This window comes from Aspergillus aculeatinus (genome assembly GCF_003184765.1).
Source record: "Aspergillus aculeatinus CBS 121060 unplaced genomic scaffold BO66scaffold_46, whole genome shotgun sequence".
Classification (NCBI taxonomy): Eukaryota; Fungi; Ascomycota; class Eurotiomycetes; order Eurotiales; family Aspergillaceae; genus Aspergillus; species Aspergillus aculeatinus.
Genome location: NW_020291515.1, coordinates 41,973 through 55,574, shown reverse-complemented (window position 1 = coordinate 55,574; position 13,602 = coordinate 41,973). Strand labels below are relative to the sequence as shown.

Below are 13,602 nucleotides of genomic sequence, written 5' to 3'. Positions count from 1 at the left end.
CCGCCGCTAATGACAATGCTAGCCATTCATACTGCGGGATCAAGCTGACTGGCGCAAACTCTGACCATTCTCCCGTAATAATGACCTGGCGTGTGTGTTGAGTCCTGACCTCACTCACTCACTCGCATCTTCACTTCCTCTTTCCTCCCCGATACTACACTACTAGGTACAGCAAGTAACTTACTGTACTCGAGCAGTTAGCTCCGGCAGGTTCAGGACAATCTCCTACCTACCTACTAAGTAGTAGACTACCGTACTACTTCGTACCAACTTCTTTCGGGATTATCTCCAGGCTCATTACCCCGTACAGTACGCCATCCAGCATCACTCTTATTTACTCTTGAGTGCTTGGGTATGGTTGAACAAACCGGTTCGCCCTCACTCTGTCTATCCCTGTTACTTGTTCTATTACTAGATCCCTTTTGCTCTACGCAAACCTTGTGGTAGTAGTGGTGGTGGTGGTGTTAGCTTTCCTTCCCATCTCTTCCTGCCACCACCCTCTTTTCCCCCCTCCCTCTCCACCCGTCCCTCCTCCCTCTCCCTCCCCCCTCCTACTTTCTACCTCTCCTCCGATTCCTCCCCCTCACAACTACTGTACTTGTACTGTACTTTCTTGCTTTTGATTTACCCTCTGACCATTATTACTTGGGAGTTCACCCGACCTTGACATTTTCGTGGGTATTTTCATCGCTCTATCAGGAGATACTCTCCCCTTCTTTCCCTCTTCCCTCTCCCTCTTTCTCCCTACACACACACTTTCGTCTTCCTCGCCTCCGTCCGTCCGTCTTTTGCCATCGCATCGTCTCCTTTACCGCCCCGGCTCCAACGGCCCGGTTCTTTTTTCAAGATAGCCCCACCTTAGCTTGGACGATTTTCCAAAATCCCTATCTCTCCTGTGGTCTTTCTGGTCCTTCTAATCCTTCTCTGCGTGTCTTTTTTTGTAGATGACTCGTCCTCTCGATCTTGGTCTACATGACGCCCAATTCCCCAGATGAAGCTCTCCACTTCCGAGGCAAGACCTTGACTCCCGAAAGCCCTCGTCCGCTGCACGTCGCGGAGCCGGCCAGAATCCCGGTGCTCCAAAATCAAATGGATCCTGTCTTCAATGACACTTCGACTTATGAGAGGTCCTCCGAATATCATCACGGACTCAACTCCCAGGCGCATCAAAATGGATCAAATCCCTATGCATCCCAAGGCCCTTATGTTGGGTTTGAAGCAATGAGGGGAAATGCGACCGGCTCCGCGCAACAAGCTCCGGAGCAACAGCCGCCGCCGCACTATACCCATCATTCATATCATCATCATCATCACCACCACACACAAGGTAGCTTCCAACTTAGCTCTTTCATACTGGATGAGGGTTCGGTGAACAACCGAAATAACCACACAATGCCTGCTGTGGCCACTATCCCCAAGGCGTCTCTGCCGTCAGATCGATCTGCACCCTCGAATCCGTACACTTCTACGATCCTAGGAACAACAGCCACAAACTCTTCTCTAACCACATTGCCTCCATCAGATGCCGCTGCCATCATAGCTCACCCTATGCCCGATGTCCCTCCCTCTTCTTCCCATGCCGCCCAGAATTACCCCAGTGCGAGTGAGGTAGATCCTGCTATTGCCAGCTGGACGACCTCGTTTCCCCCGTCCGATCGCTTAGTCTCCCAGAACAAACCCGCTGATAGCACAGGTGAGGATGGTGTCGATTTCCAAAACCTCCTCGATAATCTCCCCCCCTCCTCTACAGCTTTCTCTGCACCTACCGTTGCAGAAACCGCCCCATCTACGGCCGATGCATCTGCGCTCTCCCAAGCCGGAACGGACGACCTGGGACTTCCCCCGCGCCCTCCTCCCCAAGACAAACCCTCTATCCATCCCAACTACAATGCTAGTGATGACATTCGTTCCTACCACCAGCTTCCCCCTAGTTCCTCCACCGCACAGCCCTCCTCCCCTTCCTATCCCGCCCAACAAAGTAATAATTACCAGTCTAACCTGGGAGTATCGCCGTTGGCAGCTGCTGGCGCCCCGGGCACCTCTGCGGGAGTCAGCGCGCTGCCCCCTCCCCCTGTGGCAAGCTTCCAGCATGCAGAGCCTCAAGAGTCTGCTGCTGTTGGCGCCACTGCTGCCACTGCTCCCAGTGCTGCTACTACTGCCACCGCCGCCGCTCCGGCCACGGCCACTAAGAACGGTCGTGCGGAACGGATAAGTACTCGACAGTCCAAAAGCAACGCCGATGAAGATACTCCTTGGGGTCCTGAAGTACAAAAGAAATACGACGAGTTTCTTCATGATGAGAGGATATATGTCACAGAAGGCCTTTGGGATCGTTTCCCGCCTGGCTCTAGATTATTTGTTGGTGAGTTGTACCCCTCCACACGGCCCAATCGCCTTCGTTTTCCACCCGGCTAATTTGTCCCGTTCTACTATGTGTGCAGGTAATTTGCCTACAGAACGCGTCACGAAACGAGATCTGTTCCATATCTTTCACAAGTTCGGCAAACTCGCTCAGATTTCGATCAAGCAGGCATATGGATTCATTCAGTTCCTAGACTCCTCTGCTTGCAAGAATGCATTAGATTCGGAGCAGGGAGCCGTAGTCAGAGGACGGAAAGTTCGTAAGTATAGCCGATAGACTCCTTACGGGCAAATTGGAGGCTAATGATGAAACCCCTTCTAGATCTTGAAATCTCGAAGCCGCAGAGAAACACAAGACCTGGAACTGCTTCCGGGGAACAGCCCCGTGCGCCCCCTTCGAGACGATCAAGGTCCCCTGAATATAGTCGAGGCGGTCCTTCTGGTAACCGCAATGCGCGAGTTCCGGGCGAGCGTTATGACCGACCATATGAATCCGGCAGAGTGCCTTTCAGCGACTTCAGGGACGAAACGTCCCATCGGCGACGCGATGACTACCGTCCACCTCGGTCACCATCACCACGTGCTTTCCGCGGCAGGGATGGGTACAGGTCCCGGGATCGGACTCCTGAGCGCTATGACCGACGTGAGCGGCGGCGTTCTCGGTCTCCATACGTCAGGGATAGAAGGTACCGCAGCCCCAGTCCGCGGGCACGTGGGGCGTATGAATCAGAGACAGACATACCGGTTCCCCGACGAGCTCCAAGGGATGTCCCAGAAGTGCAGCTCCTAGTTCTTGAAGAAGTCGATCGGTAAGTCAAAAGTGTCCTACCGTTTTGTATGTTAATTAGCGGATCCGCTCTGCTAACGCCCTAGTCCAGAAACTTCTTGTTCCACGTTGAGAACTCGTTCCGCAACCGGGGGCTTCGGGTCGATATTCTAGTACTTGGGCCAAGGATCCCACTCAGCGCTGCAGTTCAACGCCAGATCCAGGAGGGTGTCCTTGCTATAGTCAGACTATCACGACCGAGCCAATTTTCGAGAAAGATTCCGCTGCAGGTGTTTGATCGAAGTGGGGGTCCGGACAATGTTCGGTCAAATGGTAAGCTGTCGCCTGTCGTGCTGGTTGTCTTTCACGAGGAATAAGCGTCATCTAACATGAGGTCAGAATACCCCGATGTTGAACCTAGCATCGCCGCTGAGATCGTGTTCCATGCGCAATCCGTGCAACGTGGTGGGCCCCATCCATTCACACCAAACCCGGCGTTTGGTGTTCCTCTCCCTGCTCCGGCTGCCTCGGTGCCTCAGGCTGCTTTGCCTGGTGTGCCAAACCAGCCTAACATCGCGAATTTGATTACATCTCTCGATGGACCTACTCTTCAATCGCTTCTGGGAGTACTCCAACAGCAACAGCAGCGACCGTCAACTGTTCCCGGCGCGCAACAGCCATTTCCCCATGCAGCTGCTGCCCCTGCTGCTGCCGCCACCCCGCATACTACCGCGGATCTTGCTAGTCTTCTGAATGCCGCAACCCGACAGCCCATTGCGGCAAATCCGCAGCAGCCGCTAGCCCCCCAGCCTTTTCCTTTACAGACACCCAACGCTCCGGTGGTGTCGGATCCTAATTTGATCTCATTGCTTGCGAAAGGTCTGGGAGGCCAACAGTCGCAGAACCAGGCTGCTGTTGGCCACCAAGTACAAAACATTATGCATCAATTGGGTAAATGGAAGCAGTGATGCATGCTCTCTCCTCGACTACCTTCCTCACCTCGCTTCTTTCTTTTCTTCTTTCTATTCTCTCTGACCTGCGGTCTTTGGCGACGTCTCAGAAAGTTGGGCGTTGATTGATTGATCCGTCGAGAGTCGGATATTCAATGTTACTTGTGGATATATTATCATGGCTCGGTTGTTGGGGTTTCTGTTTCTTTCGCATCGGTTGAATCAGCGAGCAACTATTACAGGAGTGCAATGGATGAATTTCTTTTTTCACAGAAAATTGGTCAGGCATTGGGGAGAGCGTGGTGTATTACAAAGGTCATCTGTATCTATTTTTATTATGATCCCGTGCACCATACTGGGCGTCTCTTATTCAGTCTCGCTAGAGGAATTCAAGCACACGATAATGCTAATCAATTGGTATTCCTGGCAAAGTAGTGGAGAGTATGTAAATATTGTGACACAGGGTAAGTGGTTAGCCCAAAGCCTCATTTGGAAGTCATTATACATCGGTGGGCGAAAAGTCGATATAGTACAGTTTGGATCTTCTCGGGCTGATAGCACCGTTCTATCACCCGATACGTTTTTCTTTGGGGGGATTGTCACTTAGATGACCCCCCTTCTACCGCGCAGTCCAACCCTGTGATTTCAGATCCTCGACCTTAGCTGCGTCTTCCTGCTTGATGCGCTCGATTGTCTTGTCCCGATTGTATTCCATGACGCGCTTTTCCTTGAAGTATTTGACCTATTCAACATTCCGGTCAGTCTTGAGTTGGTCTTGCAGAGCCAGGGTGACCGATCAATTGAAACCAGGGTCCGTGATGGTGTGGGAGGGTTTATGCGCAACGCACCCAAGCTCTCGAGCAGGCAGTCTCAAACTGTGCAAGTTCCTTTCCACACTTCCGCTGCGCTTCCTTGTCATTCTTGACAGCATCCAAGATATCGTTCCTATCCAGACATGAGAAGAACAGGTCGCGACCTTCGTAGCACCGTTGCCGGGAGGATCGATCGGGGGCTATGCGGCCGCCGTCGGAGGCGGCGTTGGAGGAGGAATCGGAAGACCAGGGAAGCCAGCCCATTGCGCAGGATTGCTGAAAGGGAAAAAACTGAGAGCAGAAAATTGAGAGAAGAAGCCTTTAGGAAGCTGTTAAAAATGGGGCGAGATGGCGGTGCGAAATGCAGAATTGAAGACACCTTGAGCAAGCTCGTATGGAGGGCAGCGGCGCCCTGTAGGATATTCGCACTGCCCGCTCGCTCCGCTCCGCAATGACGGCCGGGTCATGTGGCGCTAGCCTATCCCGTCCACCACCTTTCATCCTCACAAACAAACCTCCCACCACTTCCAGCCACCTGGCGACATTTTCTTCGAGTCTTTCATTGTCGCCATACTAGCTACTGCAGGTTGGAACTTTCTGCCCGTGATCCCTGCGGTATAACCTGTATATAAGGCAGGTTGGCTTTCACGGCGGGCGAAACCATACGACATATCCAAGGCCCGACGGGCAGTCCTGCCACCACCGAACGCATTGAACCTCTCACCAGCCTTTCGCGCGAAATCTCGGTGAAAGGAGACTCGACGGAACATTTTCTTTACCGCAAGCACTACAAGCACATCTGCAATTCATGCCCCCGCGCCGACGTCCGCCTCCTGCGGGGGCTCGGACTGACCTCCCACCTTTGAAGATCGTGCGGAAGATCGCCCTACTTCAAAGTGCCTACTATGTGTCCGCGACAGCTCTGATACTATTTACAACAATTGTCTACGGCACTCCGTTCTCGTTTGACCTCGTCTTGAATTGGAATGCCTTAAGAGGGGATACAACTGTAGGGTGGATGCTGGGGTTGGTATGGATGTTGAACAGTGGGATAGGGTAAGTCCTGGACCTCCCCCCCCCCCCTCCATCCCCATTGCTTCCGGGTACAGATGATGGGAGTTGCTAATAGTGCTCGCTCGCGCTCAGGGTGATATATCTTCTACTTCTCGTGTCGCGCTCGAAACTCATTCCCGACTTTGCGCTCACGATACACTTCTTGCACCTTATCATCACCGTCTTCTACACCCGCTCCGTGCCCTCGAACTGGCTCTGGTGGGGCCTGCAGTGCGCCAGTGCCGCCCTCATGACGTTTCTGGGGATCTGGGCGTGTCGGTGGCGGGAGTTGCAACCGATCAGCTTCGGGGGCATGTCCGGCAGTAACAACACGGGGCGTTCGGCGGGAGGCTCGTCTCAGCCCCAAGCTGAGGGATCCGACGAGTCCTTCTCTTTGTCGCAGGGTCGAGGACGGGGCCGCAACCTTCCAAATGGGGGAGATGAATATGAGATGGGCCTGTTGAAGGGCACGGGTGATCAGGCTGTGTAGCCTCATGGCTATCCGGCTGCCTTTCCTGCTTTTTCTGGTGAGTGTGGAGAGAGAGGTGCACATATGCTTGTCAATGTAGCATTGAGCGATTTTCCCCGGCACAGTTGTCCTTTTTTCTTCTTTTCTTCATGTATACCCTGGCTGGCTAGTACCTGTATAGATGGCGTTGCTGTGGTAGTATTTGTTTCTCTCATTTTACTTTTCCTTCTCTTTGTCTTATATATATTTACTTCTGGATGACCTGGGGCACTCGGTCTGGTTACAATTTATAGCATATGTGCGGGCAATATGGTTGATATACCACTGCTCCAAGAGATGCGGGCCGGGGAATACTAGCAATTCACCCAGTATAGAGTCCTCGGAGGCACAGATGATTACTTATCATGGAGCGGGTGGTTGACTTCGCCTCAATTCTCTTATCGTCACGTTTTCTGGCCGGGAGTTAAATTAGGCAAGTAAAAGTTCAACCCTGCCAACCAAAAGAGTAAGTGATTTGTTCGTGGAAGGCGCATCGGCGAGACGAGCCTATCTGAAGTGCCGGAGATAAGCTGATAACCCAATTCCATCCCGCGGGGCCGAAGTCACTTGCCTACTTGACGATATGTAGTAAGTCAAAGTCAAAAAAGGTAATAAAACCATTCGATACCCCCCGTTCGGACCTGACAATTGTCATCTTCTTTCTCATAGCTCATATCTACTTCATAGCTCCCATAATTTGACCCAGATAATGTCCACGACCATCACCCAGGCTCCCCCGGCGGAACAACGCACCCTTCCCATCGTTGCCGCCCCCGCCGCCGTCAACAACAACAACTTCAACCCCGGCGATGCCGCCAACGATAAGGCCTTCCAGGCCCTGGCGCGGGGTACACGTAGTGGCACCCTCAAGCTGCGGGGGATCCCCACATTCACCGATGTCTATGCTCAGCGGCAGTGGATGAAGGAGCACATGGCCGCTGCCTTTCGATACTTTGGCAAGAAGGGCTACGGCGACGGAGTGTCGGGCCATATCTCCATGCGAGGTGCCTTCCCTTTCCCCCTCTCCCATAGATAGAAGCGTCTTTGAGTGCAGTACATACTACGAGCCCCAGACTAACCACCCCATATCAAATATTCAGATCCCATCCTAAAAGACCACTTCTGGATGAACCCCTTCGCCAAACACTTCTCAACCATCAAGGCCTCGGATCTAGTATTGGTAGATGCGGACGGCTATGTCACCGAGGGCGGCGCCCAGCTGCCCATCAACGAGGCCGGGTTCATGATTCACTCGGAGATCCACAAGGCGCGGCCGGATGTGATCGCCGCGGCGCATACGCATTCCGTGTATGGGAAGACGTGGAGTGCATTCGGGAAGCCGGTGGAGATGTTGACGCAGGGTTAGTCTTTTTTTCTTTCTTTCTCTGGTGATTTGATGCTAATGATAGAACCCACGTGAATCAGATGCATGCAACTTCTTCGGCCGACTCAGTGTGTACGATGATCATGGCGGTATTGCCCTTGCTCAGGATGAGGGACGGCAGATTGCCGAGGCGCTGGGCAAGGAGAATTTGGCGTGTATTCTGCAGAATCACGGGTATGTTTCTCCCTCTCCTTTTGTCTCTGAGAGTATCTATACCGACCATTTCGCAAACCGGTCAGAGGCCTCGACGAGAAGGCATGCTAACATTCCAGCATCTAGTCTTCTGACCGTGGGTCGGACGGTCGATGAGGCGGCTTTCCTCTTTTCGAGCTTGGATAATGCCTGTTACTCGCAGCTGTTGGCGGATGCGGCTGCTGCGAGCGGGGTCCAGAAGAAGATCATCTCCGATGAGGTGGCGAAGTATACGGCCGATGCTGTGCAGGGCGCGGTGAGAATTCCCTCTGCGTCTCTTGTGTGTCGAAGAAGTGCGACTGATTGTGATTTGATGTATAGCATAACTTCTACACGGAGTTCCAGCCGGAGTTTGAGCTGATTGTCGAGGAGACTAGCGGGAGAGTTCTACAGTAGGGGTGCTCTTGTGGGGGGTGAATCTGCCTGGTGCAGGGGTACCGGAGTGTGTATATCGAGTATGTCGTGACTTCAATGCTGAAGATGGATCAAATTGATTGTCGGATTAACAAACCCATAGGGCTCTTGATTGTTGGTAGGAGCTGCATTTGCCATGGCCAGGAACAGTATTCAGATATCTATGTTGAAAGGCAAAAATACTGTTAATTGAGGGTTCAGAAGAGTTGGTGTCGTAGTGTGCTGTGCTTATCTCTCTCTCTATCTGCGGAGTCACAGCCATTGGGATGCATGCGAGCAACATGCAAAAAGTAATGACAAGAGTGGGATTCGAACCCACGCCATCAAACGATGATCAGGAAGCTGTGAAGCTGTTGTGCTAAGGTAACCTTAACCTGACGCCTTAGACCAACTCGGCCATCTTGCCTGGATTGATGTTAGGGCTTTTTATCATGCATACATCAATCAACAGTAGCATCTATCGGGTAAGCAAGGCGGAATATAGGAGTTTTGATGATTAGCTCTAGTCTTGTACAGGCATAATCAGTCAGGGGTCGAATTGTTGTCGACTCTCTGATACATATAAGTCGTGTGCCTAGCACTGTTCTACGTATATAGGCGCAAATTCCATTCCGTTCTAGTCCACATGTTTGCAATGCCATGGGTTTGGGTGTATATTCTCGGATGCTCCAATTATATATCCGATTGTATTGGAAGTAAAAAACCAAGTATGCACACGGAAGAAAGCATGTACAACAGATAACAAAAAAAAGAAAGATAGAAGATATGCCCAACGAAACATGCCAGTTTCGTGCAAGAAACACATCACCACCAAGCAGCCGAACAGCCAGCAATGTACGCACGCAATCGAGCCGCTACACACACATATAGTGGCATTGAACCGAACCATGCAGATAAGCACAAGAACAGCATGTGCCGGGAGGATGCGGGATATAACTGGAGTCAGAAGGATCTGGATAGCATGACACCATATCCTCCTTAGCTCCGTCTCGCTCGCCCGCATATAAAAAGCTGCCCGTGCCCTGCAACCCCGGTTAGCAGAGTACACTACACCAAAAGATAAGACGCCCCCCTCCCCCGATCCTCCCACACAAGCTAGTTTACAATGGGGTTCGACCTGAAAGCCCGCCTCCGCAGCTACTTTGACAAGTCCAACCCACTACTTAGTGCCCTCAAATGTATGGCCCTCTCCCAGCCCATGGGACCTAAACGTATATATAGTATACTGACAAGGGTCCCGCACACCCCCGGCGTCCAGCTATATGGACGGTCTACAGATCCACCGACCATGAACCGGGGACCTCAGTCCAGCGCCGCGCGTTCGCGCAGTGGTTTACGGAAGTTTGTATGTTAGCTTAGCATACTTGATCAACTGCACCGACTGGGCATGGGCCATGCACTGACACTGATTCCCCCCAATGCAAAGCACCGCACTTCATCGCCTACGAAGACACGACCTCGCTGCCGGCGCTCGCGGCCGCCGCCCACGGGACCGTCCTCGAGCTGGGGCCCGGATCCGGCAACCAGCTGCAGCGATACAAGACCGACCGGATCACCGCCATCTACGGCGTGGAGCCCAACGCGGCGTTCCGCGCGGCGCTGACTGCCAGGATCGCGGCGCTGCAGCTGGACGCCCTGTACGTGCCGGTGTTCTGCGACGTCATGGACCGCGCGGCCCTCGAGAGGCACGGGCTCGTCGCCGAGAGCGTCGACTGCGTGACCAGCTTCGGCGTGCTGTGCTCCGTCGAGCACCCGGAGCAAGTGGTCGCCCAGCTCTGGCGGCTGTTGAAGCCCGGGGGCGAGTTGATCGTCTGGGAGCACGGCGCGAGTGCGGATTGGGTTACCTGGGTCGTGCAGAGTATGTTTCCCTTGCATTGTTTATGGAGAGTTACGGTGGGGGGAAAGGGAAGAGCTGACTTGCGAGAATAGAGATCTGGAATCTGGTGTGGCCTGTGGCGTTGGACGGGTGTCGTTTGGATCGCCCGATTGCTGATATCCTGCTCACGTCGGCGGATTGGGAGATTGTGGAGCTAAGGGAGGAGGGCGAGAAGTGGAGTATGATGCCGAGGGTCTCGGGGATATTGAGGAAGGTGCAGCGGGGGTGAAATGGTTATCGATGTTTGAGGGGCTGGGTGGAAGCGATTATAGGCATGGGGGCTTGTTTTGCCGCTGTAGTCGTGACTACTGCTCAGTGGGAGACGGCGAGGACGAGATGTGGCATAGATAGGCGGCGAAATACGCCGAATCTAGGAATACTATTGGCCGTTATTTTCTCGAGACGATAGGCTACACAGGGGTGAATCGATTTTAGATTTCAGAATACATCATTTGACAGACGCTGGCTGATATTGAACCGAATGTTATGAACATGCGGCGAACTCATGTGTAGGTCGCACACGTCAAGATGGCTGTCATTCCGTCTTTGGATATGAAGGTCCTCGGATGGTAAGTACTTCCTAGTAGTAAGCAGACTAGGGGTCGTTACAGTGGCCTAATGTATGGTGCTCAGCTCAATGCTTGGAAGCTTTTGTATGCTGACAGACCATGACTGAGCTGCGAACGGCTGAATTGGATATATCGATAGATAAAATCCCGCTCTATAGGAGACGATGTAGTTATAGCACGGAGTGATGAAGTAACATCCAGAGAAAACCCCCATTCCTGGTCCATAAAAGCTGTTTTTCGAAATGCACCTTTGAGCTGACCGATGTATAAGTTACATCTTCATGGATGCATAGAAGTGGTTTTATGCTGGATGACTAATCCACCAAGCGAGTTCTGGTCCACTCCATCCCGGCCGACACATGGCATGAATACAGCCTCCAAGTCACCTCTTGTTGCTAGTTCGATCAACCCCCCCGGCAATTGAGCCGATGATGACTATTGCTGAGACTGTCACATGGAAGAGTTGACTACATCTAGCTTTGTTTACCCCATGCTCTACCAAATTCCCAGGAAGCCCCGTGCCGTGAACCTGTGTTCCTGCTGCTTTGTTTGATACGGTGATACCCAAGCTTCTTTTGAGTTTCGATCCTCCATCCCAGTCCAATTTTCTTTCTTCTGATACCCCTTCGATTCTCGAGCTCTCTGTTTTCTTATTGAGCACCAGCCCCGTGGAAGAGCGAGCTAGTGGAAGCGACACCCACCATGGCGGATGCGGAACCATCGTACATAGATTATGAGGCCTTTCTAGACCCCGACTTTTCACCCGCCTCGTTCGCCAACTCCCTTGTTGTAGCCACCAACAATGCGACAGACACACCGCTGGATCTGTCTACCCCGCTTTCGCGGGTCCTCTTCGATCTCCAAGAGATAGACACCCACATCCATGCGCTGACCACCAAATCAGCCCTCCCCTTGCTGACGCACACGCGCGACCAGACCGATGCAGCCAGTCATATCCTCAAGGAGGCCGAGGACCAGATCGCCTCCGTCACGCAGGGGTATGAGCGCCTCGAAAAAGAGGTCTTCAGCAAGTGGGAGGCCGCTGACGAGGCTCGAGTGGCGGCCGAGAAGTCCCTGGCCACCGTGCGACTCGCACGAGCCGTGGCGCGCTGCCTGTCTCTCGGCAGACAGCTGGAAAGTCAGCTCGCAGAGATAGGTGGCATCGAAGGGACGACGTCACCCGTCACCGGCCGGGATGATTACCGCACGCTGGAGCGCGCCGCCTCCACCATTGTCAGTCTACGGCGTATGCTCTCCGAGACCGGCCCGGGCGAGGAAGGCTACGGACTTGACCGTGTCAAGGTGGTCCGGACGCTGAGAGCGGAGCTCGTCCTGCCGGCCGAAAACATGGTCAAGGCACGGGCGCAGCAGGCCATCACGCGATTCTCCATGTCGAACATCTCCGGCGGCGCGAGCTCCCAGACGCAGTCCGGCTACAGGCAAGCGCGCGATGCGAGGGCCCGGCTGGTGTCCGCCGTCAACATCCTGTATCTACTGTCGCCGGTGCCCAAGACGTTGAGCTCCGCGGCGGACTTCGTCCCCGAGCTTCTCCTCTCTACGCTGCAGGGGTACATGCACACGGCCATTTCCACCTCCTTGAGCAACCTCACGCGGTCATTGTCGATGCTGCCGACCCTCGAGCGGACTCTTGCCGACCTGTCTGCGCGATGCCAGGATATCTTCGCGCTGGAGGCCGTGCTCAACCATCTTCGCCCACCACCACACCCACTATTCCCTGCAGCCCAGCCGGTGGCTACGCCCACCAACCGCGACGGAGATCAGAGTGAAGCACCGCCCCAGACCAGCAGCAGCAGCAAGAACAACCTGCTCCAGCCACTGCTCAGTTCTCTCGACACTTCCTCCCTTCCCTCATATTTCTGGCGATCCCTGGCGTCGTATCTCACGGCTCGGGTCCAGGAGATCGTCAACCGCGGAGGCGTGTCGGCTCGGACCTTGCGCTCAAATCGCGATCGCATCAAAAAGGAAGTCAAGGAATGTGTCCTGCGGGGCTCCCAGCTGCCTACCTCTGTGTTGGGGACCGAAAAGCGATTAGGAGGCGAGCCGGCGACGGGGAGGAACTGGGAACGGGAGGCAGCGGTTATGGTCAGTTCGATTGCCAGTGTCTTAGATAAATGAAGCAAGATAGACAGTGTAGGACGATGCAGGTCTTCTTTTCCCCCTTGTCCACATGATATACTAGAAATTGGCGGACTACAGCATTTTCAAGGCACCCCAGAAAAAAACGTTATGTACATCTGAAACTGTCCTGTACAACCATTCTTCATCCCAGGAACGAATCCTGCCCACTACAATTATTCCATGGTGTACACACCACCACCGCATCAACAAAAAAAAGCATGTGAAAACACGCTGGGATCATCTCCAGCTCAGGTACAGCGCATCGAGTTCCAGACCCACCCTGCCCTGTTCGGTGCATATCAGCTGACAGCCAGCTTCTAAGTGTGCGTGCGTGTCCTCAGTCTCTCGGGTCCAGGTAATCCTTCAAACGTGTTCCGGTTTAAAATGAAACTTCTTGAAGGACCTAGCTACATGGTAAGTACTGCACAACGTGGATTGAGAGCAAAGGAGAAGAGATGCCAATTCAATCTGCCGTTCATGTTCAGTCCGCAGCCTACACTGGACTGACTTACTTCTATCTCACGATTCAAGGCGGAATGGGATTCTGTTGTTCTATGGCGGCTAGCATCGGCGGGGGG

General features: G+C 53.4%; 7 protein-coding genes and 1 non-coding gene across 8 annotated transcripts; 6 read left to right on the top strand and 2 right to left on the bottom strand.

Annotated features, from left to right (window-relative positions):
• Nucleotides 1-530: 530 nt before the first annotated feature.
• BO66DRAFT_394173 (putative RNA-binding protein (Nab3)) lies at nucleotides 531-4,450 on the top strand. Its single transcript, XM_025647936.1, has 5 exons — nucleotides 531-2,362; nucleotides 2,442-2,621; nucleotides 2,684-3,170; nucleotides 3,240-3,460; nucleotides 3,527-4,450. Exons 1-5 carry the CDS (start codon nucleotides 973-975, stop codon nucleotides 4,093-4,095), a joined length of 2,847 nt encoding a protein of 948 aa, XP_025500720.1. The 5' UTR covers nucleotides 531-972; the 3' UTR covers nucleotides 4,096-4,450.
• Nucleotides 4,161-4,830, top strand: BO66DRAFT_163681 (uncharacterized protein). The gene has a single exon (XM_025642240.1). The coding sequence runs from the start codon at nucleotides 4,256-4,258 to the stop codon at nucleotides 4,682-4,684; it is 429 nt and encodes a 142-aa protein (XP_025500719.1). The 5' UTR covers nucleotides 4,161-4,255; the 3' UTR covers nucleotides 4,685-4,830.
• BO66DRAFT_394171 (cytochrome c oxidase subunit 6B family protein) lies at nucleotides 4,500-5,296 on the bottom strand. Its single transcript, XM_025647935.1, has 2 exons — nucleotides 4,926-5,296; nucleotides 4,500-4,819 (listed from the first exon to the last, which is right to left on the bottom strand). The coding sequence occupies exons 1-2, from the start codon at nucleotides 5,151-5,153 to the stop codon at nucleotides 4,697-4,699; spliced, it is 351 nt and encodes a 116-aa protein (XP_025500718.1). The 5' UTR covers nucleotides 5,154-5,296; the 3' UTR covers nucleotides 4,500-4,696.
• A 313-nt stretch (nucleotides 5,297-5,609) lies between these two features.
• BO66DRAFT_163657 (protein SYS1) lies at nucleotides 5,610-6,756 on the top strand. The gene is made up of 2 exons (XM_025642239.1): nucleotides 5,610-5,945; nucleotides 6,036-6,756. The coding sequence occupies exons 1-2, from the start codon at nucleotides 5,698-5,700 to the stop codon at nucleotides 6,430-6,432; spliced, it is 645 nt and encodes a 214-aa protein (XP_025500717.1). The 5' UTR covers nucleotides 5,610-5,697; the 3' UTR covers nucleotides 6,433-6,756.
• A 311-nt stretch (nucleotides 6,757-7,067) lies between these two features.
• On the top strand, nucleotides 7,068-8,743 carry BO66DRAFT_394168 (class II aldolase/adducin domain protein). The gene is made up of 6 exons (XM_025647934.1): nucleotides 7,068-7,454; nucleotides 7,551-7,811; nucleotides 7,876-8,008; nucleotides 8,114-8,282; nucleotides 8,348-8,481; nucleotides 8,544-8,743. Exons 1-5 carry the CDS (start codon nucleotides 7,160-7,162, stop codon nucleotides 8,420-8,422), a joined length of 933 nt encoding a protein of 310 aa, XP_025500716.1. The 5' UTR covers nucleotides 7,068-7,159; the 3' UTR covers nucleotides 8,423-8,481; nucleotides 8,544-8,743.
• BO66DRAFT_t254 lies at nucleotides 8,735-8,846 on the bottom strand. Its single transcript has one exon. It is a non-coding gene; the product is annotated as a tRNA-Leu (tRNA).
• A 647-nt stretch (nucleotides 8,847-9,493) lies between these two features.
• On the top strand, nucleotides 9,494-10,659 carry BO66DRAFT_394167 (class I SAM-dependent methyltransferase). The gene is made up of 4 exons (XM_025647933.1): nucleotides 9,494-9,618; nucleotides 9,699-9,785; nucleotides 9,867-10,298; nucleotides 10,370-10,659. Exons 1-4 carry the CDS (start codon nucleotides 9,546-9,548, stop codon nucleotides 10,543-10,545), a joined length of 768 nt encoding a protein of 255 aa, XP_025500715.1. The 5' UTR covers nucleotides 9,494-9,545; the 3' UTR covers nucleotides 10,546-10,659.
• A 669-nt stretch (nucleotides 10,660-11,328) lies between these two features.
• Nucleotides 11,329-13,037, top strand: BO66DRAFT_430919 (Golgi transport complex subunit COG5). Its single transcript, XM_025650553.1, has one exon. It carries the CDS (start codon nucleotides 11,588-11,590, stop codon nucleotides 13,019-13,021), a length of 1,434 nt encoding a protein of 477 aa, XP_025500714.1. The 5' UTR covers nucleotides 11,329-11,587; the 3' UTR covers nucleotides 13,022-13,037.
• Nucleotides 13,038-13,602: the final 565 nt, after the last annotated feature.

Bases quoted from the DNA above. Each gene is read 5' to 3' on its own strand.
- BO66DRAFT_394173 (XM_025647936.1), top strand. From the start codon at position 973: ATGACGCCCAATTCCCCAGATGAAGCTCTCCACTTCCGAGGCAAGACC. The intron at 3,171-3,239 runs GTAAGTCAAAAG...GCCCTAGTCCAG, and splicing joins GTTCTTGAAGAAGTCGATCG to AAACTTCTTGTTCCACGTTG. The intron at 3,461-3,526 runs GTAAGCTGTCGC...ACATGAGGTCAG, and splicing joins GGACAATGTTCGGTCAAATG to AATACCCCGATGTTGAACCT.
- BO66DRAFT_163681 (XM_025642240.1), top strand. From the start codon at position 4,256: ATGGCTCGGTTGTTGGGGTTTCTGTTTCTTTCGCATCGGTTGAATCAG.
- BO66DRAFT_394171 (XM_025647935.1), bottom strand. From the start codon at position 5,153: ATGGGCTGGCTTCCCTGGTCTTCCGATTCCTCCTCCAACGCCGCCTCC. The intron at 4,820-4,925 runs GTGCGTTGCGCA...AATGTTGAATAG, and splicing joins CTGCCTGCTCGAGAGCTTGG to GTCAAATACTTCAAGGAAAA.
- BO66DRAFT_163657 (XM_025642239.1), top strand. From the start codon at position 5,698: ATGCCCCCGCGCCGACGTCCGCCTCCTGCGGGGGCTCGGACTGACCTC. The intron at 5,946-6,035 runs GTAAGTCCTGGA...GCTCGCGCTCAG, and splicing joins ATGTTGAACAGTGGGATAGG to GGTGATATATCTTCTACTTC.
- BO66DRAFT_394168 (XM_025647934.1), top strand. From the start codon at position 7,160: ATGTCCACGACCATCACCCAGGCTCCCCCGGCGGAACAACGCACCCTT. The intron at 8,009-8,113 runs GTATGTTTCTCC...TCCAGCATCTAG, and splicing joins TGTATTCTGCAGAATCACGG to TCTTCTGACCGTGGGTCGGA. The intron at 8,283-8,347 runs GTGAGAATTCCC...TTTGATGTATAG, and splicing joins CCGATGCTGTGCAGGGCGCG to CATAACTTCTACACGGAGTT.
- BO66DRAFT_394167 (XM_025647933.1), top strand. From the start codon at position 9,546: ATGGGGTTCGACCTGAAAGCCCGCCTCCGCAGCTACTTTGACAAGTCC. The intron at 9,619-9,698 runs GTATGGCCCTCT...CCCGGCGTCCAG, and splicing joins ACTACTTAGTGCCCTCAAAT to CTATATGGACGGTCTACAGA. The intron at 9,786-9,866 runs GTATGTTAGCTT...CCCAATGCAAAG, and splicing joins GCAGTGGTTTACGGAAGTTT to CACCGCACTTCATCGCCTAC.
- BO66DRAFT_430919 (XM_025650553.1), top strand. From the start codon at position 11,588: ATGGCGGATGCGGAACCATCGTACATAGATTATGAGGCCTTTCTAGAC.